Source organism: Acipenser ruthenus, chromosome 57 (assembly GCF_902713425.1).
Source record: "Acipenser ruthenus chromosome 57, fAciRut3.2 maternal haplotype, whole genome shotgun sequence".
NCBI lineage: Eukaryota > Metazoa > Chordata > Actinopteri > Acipenseriformes > Acipenseridae > Acipenser > Acipenser ruthenus.
Window position 1 is genome coordinate 2,874,634 of NC_081245.1, and position 11,470 is coordinate 2,886,103.

Here is an 11,470-nt window from a genome sequence, read left to right on the forward strand (position 1 = left end):
TTAAAATATACACAAATTAAAATATACACTTTTTATTATTAAAAAAAAATCATTCATTAAATCAAAGGGAGGGCAGCGAACCGATCCTTTGTGATCCTGGAGCAGTGATTTGCGGGACCATTTCACAGAGGCCACAAAAGACACACATCCACACGATCACAATGTGCAGCTTCCAAGTTATTACAGCGATACATTTACCAATTAAATGATACAATATCCTGATCGATTCAACAACGCAGCGGACCAGCCCAGCAATCATTATTCATTCATTCAGCATTGAGGGAGTTATTATTTACAGAGCTTGCAAAGCTGTAGATGGTATAACACATCAATAGAGCATTGTGTTTAATTGAATATTATTCCAGAACGCATATTCTTTATTCAGTGTTGTTCTTTAACCAGTTCATGTTCTAGTTTTTGTAATTGTATTTCTACATGGATTCGAGGAGCAAAGACCAAACACCCACGTCACGTGACGAGGGAGAGGGGTGGAGGAGGGTGAACATGTTCTGTTAGAATATATTTAATAGTTTTCTAAACATCGTTACATTTGTCACTTTGATCATCATTTTCTATTTAAAATGTTTCTGTTCCTTTTCAATATTAATAGATTATTATTATTATTATTATTATTATTATTATTATACATCCCTATTGTTTATGCTGAACACATTGGGCTAGTCCACTTTTCTAACTGTCTTCAAAGGGCACACTCTGAGGGGGGCAGAGCTAGGAAAGCCAGGACAGAAATATGGAAACATTCTCTCAGTAAATCTGTGTTTAAAAGTGTAGAGAGGTTTTCTCATATCACTGGAGTCAAAGAATGCCACCTCCCCCCCGTCACAGTCCAGCTGAACTCTGATCTTCTGGGGTTTCTTCTCCACAGTGAGTCGTGTCTGTGGTGAGGTCCATGCCCAGTACTGATCCCCATACTTCAGGGATATAATCCAGTATCCTGCTTCTGGGTTCCAGGTGAATCTCCCTTTCCTCTGGCTGGACTCTTTAGTCACACCCAGATACCAGTTAGTATTGCCCCCCAGTTCCACGTCCCAGCAATGTTTCCCTGAAGTGAACCCCTCAGAACCCAGCACACAACCATAGATATCAAAACGCTTTGGGTTGTCAGGAAGCTGCTGTCTCTCATCGCTGCGTCTCACACTTGTTAGATCCTCAGACAGTATCATAACACAGTGTGCTGTGTTGGGATCCAGAGTCACTGGAGCTGAGAGAGGAGACGAGAGACAGGGTTAGAAATGAGAACATCTACCTGCAAGCACTTTAATAAATCACATGCTAAGAATAGTATATTTATTTATAATACACCAACCCAAATATTATTATTCAATATCAAACATAACTTTTAAAAGCAGCTGTTTAAAATGTACCCGTCAAAATGACTACTGCTGGCGGTTCTAGTGTTAAATCAGATCCATTTAAATCTAAATCACAGAGCTCTAGAACAGAACACTGGGACACTGCTCAGCACTAACATTCTTAGAGCTCTGGGAGCATTCCAAGACAATGGGCTGAACTCAGAGAAGTCTGTGTTCTACTGCAGTGGTTTCTTTACAAGGAGTTTCAATGCAGACCAGCATGGGATCAGAAAGCCTTTTGCTCTCTTGGAATGCTCTTCCAGCTCACCTCAATACTATGAGCAGCTCACAATGTTTAATATTGAACTGAGAGATGATCTCTCTGATGGATACAAGTGTATTTGCTACAGGTGTGTACATTTCATTGTGTATTATTATTGATTGTAGAGAGCTGTATCTTGCTGCTTACACACATTGTGGATTGTGGTTATATGCACCCCCCCCCCTCCTTTGTGATGCTCCCCACAGGACTCACTGTATTGAACAATCCCCAGCATCTTCTCCCACACTTTGTACTTCAGAGAGCCCAGGTGCTCGGCTACATCTATCAGCGCTCCTGAAACACACTGTGGATCCTGCAGTGTGCACTCGGCTCTGCAATCATATTCAGGAGTTAGTGCTGCTCTGTGTTTGCATTCAATACAATACAAGAGAGGAAGACAGGCCACATCTTACATACCTTCTCTGTGTGTCTTTGTACTTCTGAAACAAACAAGGACATGAATTGAGACATTATTAAAACACAAATACCACTTTGATAGAAAACAGCAGCACTGTTCAAACGTGTACTAACATAAATGCTTGTAAAGTCCCATTCATAGTGTAGTAGTGAGTGTACATTCACATTAAGAACATGTCACACATAGTTAAACAATCACTACCTGCAGGAAGAAGATGTCTTCAGCTTTCATCTCCTCTTCTATCACTCTGATTGTGTCTGAAAGGGATGAGATTTCTCTTGTAAGTTTTTCAATCTTCTTTTTCATGATTCTTCCCTTTTGTTCCTCTTCCCTCCTCAGTGCAGCTATCCTGGCCTTTTCTTCATCTCGTAGAAACTGGTGAAGTTTCTCAAACTCCTCCTTTATCTGCCTCTCTGTTTGCTGGGCTTGTTTCTATACAAGAAAAGGATCACTTTAGAGTTAGTTTGGGTGTCCAGTGAAAATGTATGTTGTGTATTGTTTCAATCACTAATCTAGTTCTCTTACCTTCATGTGCTTTGCTGTTTTATCACACTCGTTTTTAACTTCATTAAAGGTTTTCAGCTTGTCCTGCAAGGGCTTCAGCGCAGTCTTGAGTTCTCCCTGAAATGCAGTGAAACCCAGAGCTTGCACATCACTGTTACCACATGCCTGGCTAGTAGCAATATGAATGCAGTGTGTGAGAAATCCCCTCAGCACTGGGGTTGCCACTGGGGGCTCTCATAGCAACAAACCCCCAACTCTGGAGATTCTCTGATAGGGGCTGTGTGAGGGTTTATAAGGGTTCAGGTGTGAAATCATTATTGCACACAGACACTCTCCCCTCCCCATTCCTGTACAGCACCACCCCCACTCTGCACCCAGGATCTCTCTCTCTCTGTTAGTTTCAATGATATTGTAATAGGATTTGTTTTTCACTCAGACTTGCTGGATCTTGTTGTTTAAACTGCCTCATTATAATAACTCTGTATAATATGCTGTGAAAAGAGAATACTGTGTTTACATTTTCACATGAATATTGTTTCCATACCTTATAACGCTGTGCAGTCTCCTGAACAGGACAGAGCTTGTGATTCTCATGTTTCTTTGAAGTTTGACACACAACACAGAGAGCCTCTTTATCATCCACACAGAACAGCTTCAGTTTCTCATCATGCAGACTGCAGAGTATTCCAGTAGGTGCTGGATGATTCTGACTGCGTTCTTTTAAGAAGGATTTCACAATATTCCTGAGAGCAAAATTGACAAGATACTTCATTGAACTCCTCGTCCTACACACTGGACACTCCTGAGCTTCCTTCACTTTCCACCACTGATCCACACATGCTTTACAGAAGCTGTGGTTACAATAAAGTGTTACAGGATCCTTGAAAATCTCACGGCACACAGCACAGGAAAGATCTGCCTCCAGATAAGAAGAGTTTGCTGCCATTTCTGCACAAAGCCACTCCTGCCTTGCTCTCTGTAAGGACACCTTTCAAAGTCCAGAACCTCGAACTTTGTCCCTGCAGATTAGAATCATGAGTCAGGAGTCATGAGGCTTCATAAGTAGCACTAATTTACCACTGACTTTAACCTAAAAATTATTCGCAGAAAACTACGTTAATGCAGAAATTAAGGTAGAACTCATTGCCACAAAATCAAGGAAATGTGGCGTTTGGGTTTAATTTACATTGTGTGCTCCGATTGGCTGAATGATCCAACAAATCTAAACATTCTTAACGAGTGCCCAATCGTTTGGGGAGGCAGAGCGTTAGGATTTGATTAGCTCAGTTTAGCCGCTCTCTCATATGCTGTGATAATATTATCTAGTGTCTACCTAATAACCAGCTCTGTGTTGCACACGGATGGGCTGTGTTCTTTGGTTGAGCATTCCATCCATGTGTCCTTATGGGAAGTGACATAAACAGGAGAAGAGTTCCTGGAAACACTGTGAAGTTAATCATTATGCTCTGAAGTTAATCATTAGTTAATCATAATCATTATCATCAAGACCAAGCAAAGAGCTTTTCACAAGGGAGCAGCACTGGAACACTGAACCCATGACGAGTTCAGCTTCAGCACAGCAATTCATTTTATTAGGGACTCTCATGAGAACAGGGAGTCTTTTATTCAGATGCCTTCATTGTGACACGCATCGGACCTGGACTCATACTCTCACACTCACCTCATGAAATGTTACACAGCATACATCAGGCAATGGTGTGAACAGGTTTTCACAACAGGGAGACAAACGTCCATATTTATGTGAAGGAAGCTTCCAGGACAAAGATTTTCACATCGTACAAGAAAAGCACAAATGATTGATTAGTATAGTTAACAAAATAAATAAATAAATACATACATGCTAGTTTCAAATTGTGCATTTAACAGTGATCGGATATTATATATTGAAAAGCTTGTTTAGCTAATCTTATTGTTGTTTGGTTTGTATCAGTTTTGTGATTGGGTGTCACTTCACTGTTCTGAGAAGCAGCTGCTCATTTACAGGGTCTTCATGTTGACACAGTCACAGCACGGTTCAGTGTCTTAACTGAATCAACCCGATCCAGAAATCTACTGTACTGCTGCCCTTGCAAACAAAAAATAGTCCCAGCCAGATTGTGCTTGTGAGGGACGACCCAGAGGTGTGAGATCGCTGCTGATAGCACAACAGAATCCAACAGCTAAACTTTCATTTCAGCATCAGCTGAAATGTAGCTCTTAGGACAAAGTTGGAATCAAAATCAGCTCCAAGTCATTTTCAAGGGAATCCATTAAACAGAAGTCATGCCCAGCACCCTTCTCAAGGCACAGTGCAGGTGCTCGGATGATGTTATCTGTGTAAGATAACGGCTCCAGATTTCGCAGTGCATTGTTCATGTTCTGGGATATCACAGGCTAGGCTAGGTAATAAAATGCTAAATAAACAAGATAAGGTTTACTGGAAACGTTGTGAAGTTAATCATTATTATAACATGGCTTTGGGAAACTTATCACAGACTAAAAAAAGAAAAATAAACTATCTTTCAAAGTCTGTTTGAAATGTATCCGGGTATGAATAATGGGAAATCTGAACAGACAGCGAGTCGGGTGCGAGATCGTGAAGGATTAGGGTGTAAATTTGTGAAGGGTTAGGGTGCGAGATTGTGAAGGGTTAGGGTTAGGGGTGCGAGATCGTGAAGGATTAGGGTTAGGGGTGTGAGTTTGTGAAGGGTTAGGGTTAAGGTTAGGGTGCGAGATTTCTGTCACAGACGGTTCTGGCATGTCCCTTTTGTGCTATAAGTCAAGGGTGTGCGGTTCTTTGATGGACCCAGATTCAGTTAAAATGTGTTTGTTCACTGATGATGGGAATGAGAACGCAGAGATGGGAGCCCAGCTCACAAGATTGAAGTTTCTGCAGGTATCAGGCTTTTAAAAGACTATCACCCACACCTGTGAGCAGAAACTGACCCAAGACTGTCACAGCTACTGGAAGCAGGCTGATCTTTGGGAAACTAATTGAACATTTGTGAAACTGCAACAAATATTGTAATGACTATAATGTATTTTAAAGAATATAAAACCAGTAGAAAATATTATTAGCAGATCTGTGTAAGGCCTGTGAGGAGGAGTTCATTGCATTGAAGGTCAGGCTGACCTGATTAAAGTTCCAAACCTCCCTTATCAGGCAAAATTAGACTCACAGTCTCAAAACATTCTGATCCAGCGAGAGCAGAATAGCAGAATCTATGGAGCACAGTTAATATAGAAGAAGCAATCAAACTAGGTTTGAATATAGTAAGAAAAAGCAAAAGTATTTAAATAAATAAGAAACCTAATATAATAACATTAAGTAGATTTATGAGCAGTCCTAAGTTTAAATATTCAAGGTTACATTTTCTGTTAATTAAAAATTAACCTCTTGCCTTCTGTGTATATCAATGGTGTAAAATCGAATTGCAGTTTATAAGTGATTGCTATATTGAAGTATCTGACTTAAAACGACATGTTATAAAGTCATTTATAGTATAAACTGTAACTAACAGTAAACTTGTTGAAGGAATACAAGTAATGTTGTAACCTCGTTCCCTTTCAAGTCGAAAATAACCATCAAGGTATGGGACATTGCCGTCAGGCAGTAGGGATTGGCTGAGCTTTATGTCAAAGCTGCCGATAGGCCTCCGCGCAAGCTGCCGTGTAAGCCCGCCCCCTTGGGAGCTTACTATACGCAGCGCGCGGAGAGTCACTTCCTCTTTTGCCTTCAGCATCGGTAGCGGTAGGACTTAGAGCTATTTTGACTGATTGTACTCACTAAGCTTAGGCTTGAGAAGCTGGTTTATCCCCTTCTCCGAGTTTATTTCAGTTATTATTATTATTATTATTGTGTATTTGTATTATTTTAGGATATATTTTGTGTCTACATTATATATTCCTTTTCGCTTTGCTTCGGCATTGCGTTCTTCGTGGTCTCCCCGTCTTTCCTCTGTTCCTTATATTTACTGTGTGGGTTTTTTGTATATATATATTTTCTATATATATTATATTTTTTGTGTAATTATATTGTTATATATATTTACATTGTGTGTCGGACGCGTGTTGCGTTGGCCTTGGCCACGCGCAATTGCATCCTCGGTCTAGCTTAGGCTAACCGTGTGTGTGTGCGGGTAGTCTGCTCTGCAGTGTCCCCCCCCGCGGCGCGTTCCCGCCACGTGGTATTGCACTACACTCCCTTTCCTTCTGCAGCGTCCACAAAAAAAATAAATAAATAAATAAATAAATAAATAAAAAAAGTTTTTCCCTTCACTTACAGAGGAAGACAACCACCAACGTGCAAAATCCCCAGCACCTTCAGGTAGGTATTGCACAGCATCAGACACTGTACCAGCACTTTGCGTCTCCGCTTGTCGGGTCAGCTGACGCTTAGGCGTCTGTGCTAGCGTTCCACGCTCGGTACTCGCGCTTCGGCGCTCGCGCTCCGGCGCTTTTAGTGTCAGCGCTTGTGTGCTTGGTGCAGCGCTTTGGCGCTTTGTGCAGCGCTTCTGCGCTTGGTGCTTAGTGCTTCTGCACTTGGGGCTCAGTGCTCGACGCTCGACGCTTCGGCGCTCGGTGCTCGACGCTCGGTGCACGTTCCATCAACGTCGGTGCTCGACGCTCGGTGCTCGACGCTCGGTGCACGCACCCTCGACGCACCTCGGTGCTCGACGCTCGGTGCTCGACGCTCGGTGCTCGGCGCTTGGCGCCTCGACGCACGCACCCTCGACGCTCGACGCACGCGCCTCGACGCTTGATGCGCGACGCTCGGCGCTCGACGCTCGACGCTCGGTGCTCGACGCTCAGTGCTCGACGCTCGACGCTCGGTGCACGCACCCTCGACGCACCTCGGTGCTCGACGCTCAGTGCTCGACGCTCGACGCTCGGTGCACGCACCCTCGACGCACCTCGGTGCTCGACGCTCGGTGCTCGACGCTCGACGCTTCGGCGCTCGACGCTCGGTGCTCGGCGCTTGGCGCCTCGATGCACGCACCCTCGATGCACGCGCTCGACTCTCGACGCTCAGGTAGGTATTGCACAGCATCAGACACTGTACCAGCACTTTGCGTCTCCGCTTGGCGGGTCAGCTGACGCTTAGGCGTCTGTGCTAGCGTTCCACGCTCGGTACTCGCGCTTCGGCGCTCGCGCTTCGGCGCTCGCGCTTCGGCGCTCGCGCTCCGGCGCTTTTAGTGTCAGCGCTTGTGCGCTTGGTGCAGCGCTTCGGCGCTTTGTGCAGCGCTTCTGCGCTTGGTGCTTAGTGCTTCTGCACTTGGGGCTCAGTGCTCGACGCTCGACGCTTCGGCGCTCGGTGCTCGACGCTCGGTGCACGTTCCATCAACGTCGGTGCTCGACGCTCGGTGCTCGACGCTCGGTGCACGCACCCTCGACGCACCTCGGTGCTCGACGCTCGGTGCTCAACGCTCGGTGCTCGACGCTCGACGCTTCGGTGCTCGACGCTCGGTGCTCGGCGCTTGGCGCCTCGACGCACGCACCCTCGACGCTCGACGCACGCGCCTCGACGCTCGATGCGCGACGCTCGGCGCTCGACGCTCGGCGCTCAACGCTCGGTGCTCGACGCTCGGTGCTCGACGCTCGATGCACGCACCCTCGACGCTCGGTGCACGCACCCTCGACGCACCTCGGTGCTCGACGCTTCGGCGCTCGACGCTCGGTGCTCGGCGCTCGACGCCTCAACACGCGCACCCTTGACGTCGACGCACGCACCTCGGTGCTCGACGCTTCGGCGCTCGGTGCTCGACGCACGCACCCTCGACGCCTCGGCGCTCGACGCGGCGGCGCTCGACGCACGCACTTCAGGTGCTTGACGCTTGGTGCCCAGCGCTTCGGCGCTCGACGCGCGCACCTCGGCTCTTCGTCATTGACGTCAATATGTCTGGGTTCCACCGTTGTGTGACCTGTCAGGCCAAGTTGCCTGCCAGCGACCCTCACGAGGACTGCGTCGCATGTTTAGGGCCGGACCATGCAGCATCTGCCCTGGCAGACAGGGCATACTGCCAGCTATGTGCGGGGTTTCAAACATGCACCCTGCGCCATAGAGCTAGGAAGGCGGTGGGAGGTCGTTCCCCATCCTCGGGCTCGTCCCACACCGTCTCGGCCCCACCATCGTCTATCGTGTCGCTGCCGGCAACGTCTCAGCCTATGAGCCCATCTTCCCAGCTTACAGCTGGTCAAAGGTCTCCAATTAGGCGTGCTCGGGAACGTTCCCGCAGCCCCTCCTCTCGCGGGGCTCGCCCCCGTCGGGAGTCGCGATCCAGATCTCGATCGCCTCGCCGGAGAAGGCACTCCCGCTCCCCTCGAAGGGGTAGACGGCATCAAGACACATCTGGGGTGGCTGAGCTCACCTCCAAGATGTCGCAGTTTATGGAGCTCATGATGGGACAACAATCCCTCCTCATGACTCTAGCGAATGTGGCGCCTCGGGCCTCAGAGATGGTTACCGGACCCAGCGCTAGTCAGCCGATGGTTCCTCCACCAGTTCCCCAGGAAGTAGAGTGGGACGCCGATGCTGTCTCAAGGGACGCATCTGATGCAGACCCGCTCTTTGAAGACACAGAGCCTGAGGTGGCATCCCAGCACTCTGGGCAGGACGACCCTGAAGTGCTGGATACTAATGACCCTATCTGGTCAGTGGTGGAGAGGGCAGCCCGTCATCTGGGCATGGACTGGCCTGCATCAGAGCCAACACGTCGCTCTCTATTTGAATTGCCATCGGCTCTGCCCCTTCAGTCCAGGATGCTCCCGGCATTCCCGGATTTTATTAAGGAGGTGCAGTCCACCTGGGGAGCACCGGCCTCCACCCCTGCGACTTCTCGCAAGGCTTCGGCCTTCACCATGCACGGGGCGAGCGAAGCTGGGCTGGCGTTGTTTCCGCCAGTGGGCGCCGCGTTCGCCGCGCTAGTAAAGACGCCGACACTTTCGGGGCTGGCTAAGGACCCTTCCTGCCCTAACAGGCAGTGTAGGATTACGGAGGCCCACCTAAAAAAGGGTTATGCCGCGGCTACAGAGGCAGTTAGACTGTCCAACGTGGCCAGCCTCCTGACAGTCTACCAGGCGGCGCTGATTCGCGACCTGCCTGAGTCCCCATCCGTCGGGCTCAGAACCGAGCTGGGTGCAGTTGCACAGCTCTTGGTCAGGCTGGCTCAGCTAAATGCGCGAGCACAGGGCAGGAGCATTGCTTCCCTCGTAGTAGCAAGGAGGCAGCTATGGCTCTCACAGGCCAGGGTACAGGAGCCTGATAAGGCCCCATTGCTAGATGCTCCTATATCCCCGGGGCACACGTTTGGCCCAGCGGTGGAGGAGATGCTGCAACGCTCCGTCAAGGCGCGTGAGGCGTCGCAGCAGTTGGCTAAGATGTGGCCAAGCAAGCCTTTCCAGCCAAGGCGGCCGCAGGAGCGCCAATGGCGCAGGGCGCTGCCGCAGCAGCAGGCGCACCCACAGGGCAGTAAAACCGCCCCTTCGGGGGTTGCAGCACGCAGCCAACCCGCGTTTGCAAGACCGCAGCGCGGAGGGTGGCGCCCCAGAGGAGGTAGCAGACCACGCCCTCGTGGCTCTGGTCAGGCCCCTCGTGAGCGAGCGCAGCCTAAGCAGCCCTGAGAAACCCCGGCAGCCGTTAACCCACCCCTACACTGTTCCACAGCTCCTGTTCTGGCAACAATGCACCAACGACATCTGGGTGCGCAAAACTATACTCACCGGGTACACCCTTCAATTCCGGTTAAACCCCCCCCCCCTTCAGGGGAGTGGTGGTAACTGCAGTGAAGGACTCGGTTCAGTCCTCAGCTCTAAATGCAGAAATACAGGCATTGCTCAAGAAGCGTGCCATTCAACAAGTAGACCCTGCTCTGACCGACCAGGGGTTCTACTCCAAATACTTCCTTGTGCCAAAGAAGGACGGCGGGCTCCGCCCTATTCTAGACCTGCGTGTACTGAACAAATACCTACGGGTGTTGTCGTTCAAGATGCTCACGCACAGGCACATTGTCCAGTCTGTCCGGCAGGGCGACTGGTTTACCACCGTAGACCTCACAGATGCGTACTTTCACGTTCCCATCTGTCCGGGTCACAGGAAGTACCTACGTTTCGCATTTCAGAGCAGGGTCTACGAGTTTTGTGTCCTGCCATTCGGCCTGTCTCTAGCTCCTCGAACCTTTTCGAAGTGTATGGACGCCATTTTAGCCCCCTTGCGGGTTCAAGGCGTTCGACTGCTGAACTATCTGGACGACTGGCTCGTCTGCGCGCAGTCAAAGGAGCAGTTGGCACAGCACACAGTGATGGTTACAGACCATCTTCAGCGGCTAGGTCTGAAGGTCAATCCAGACAAGAGCCGCCTCGTGCCCAGCCAACAGACCGAGTTTTTGGGTCTGCATCTGGACTCAGTGTCCATGGAAGCGACCCTATCGACACAAAGAGTTGCCTCATTAGAGCGGTGTCTCTCCCTATTCAGGTTGAGAGAAACAGTCAGCATGGAGCTCTGTCAGCGCATGCTGGGGTTGATGGCTGCCGCCTCGCAAGCCCTTCCTTTGGGCTTACTACACCAGAGACCTCTGCAGGCCTGGTTCAATGCCTTCGCGTTGCACCCGCGGAGAGACAAGCACCGCAGGCTGAGGGTATCCCGAACCTGCTGGGAAGCATTACGCTGGTGGAAAGTTCAGTCGAACATCCGCCAGGGCGTGCGCTTGGGTCCCATCTTCCGAAGGGAAGTTATCACAACCGACGCTTCCAACCAAGGTTGGGGAGCAGTCTGGAACGGGACAGGGACCCGTGGAGTGTGGTCAGGACCCTGGAGGTCAGCCCACATCAACGCTCTGGAACTCAGAGCAGTGGACCTCGCCCTTCGGCACTTCTTGCCAGTGCTTCTAGACAAGCACGTGTTAGTGCGGTCAGACA

The 11,470-nt window shown here is 49.3% G+C and overlaps 1 protein-coding gene across 1 annotated transcript; it reads right to left on the bottom strand.

The window, feature by feature from the left end:
* Nucleotides 1-92: 92 nt before the first annotated feature.
* LOC131724798 (zinc-binding protein A33-like) lies at nt 93-3,600 on the bottom strand. The gene is made up of 6 exons (XM_059017567.1): nt 3,102-3,600; nt 2,579-2,674; nt 2,255-2,485; nt 2,053-2,075; nt 1,849-1,967; nt 93-1,222 (listed from the first exon to the last, which is right to left on the bottom strand). Exons 1-6 carry the CDS (start codon nt 3,501-3,503, stop codon nt 678-680), a joined length of 1,416 nt encoding a protein of 471 aa, XP_058873550.1. The 5' UTR covers nt 3,504-3,600; the 3' UTR covers nt 93-677.
* Between the last annotated feature and the right edge of the window lie 7,870 nt (nt 3,601-11,470).

Bases quoted from the DNA above. Each gene is read 5' to 3' on its own strand.
- LOC131724798 (XM_059017567.1), bottom strand. From the start codon at position 3,503: ATGGCAGCAAACTCTTCTTATCTGGAGGCAGATCTTTCCTGTGCTGTG. The intron at 2,486-2,578 runs GTAAGAGAACTA...TTTCTTGTATAG, and splicing joins AAACAGCAAAGCACATGAAG to AAACAAGCCCAGCAAACAGA. The intron at 1,968-2,052 runs GTATGTAAGATG...ATATGATTGCAG, and splicing joins TACAAAGACACACAGAGAAG to AGCCGAGTGCACACTGCAGG.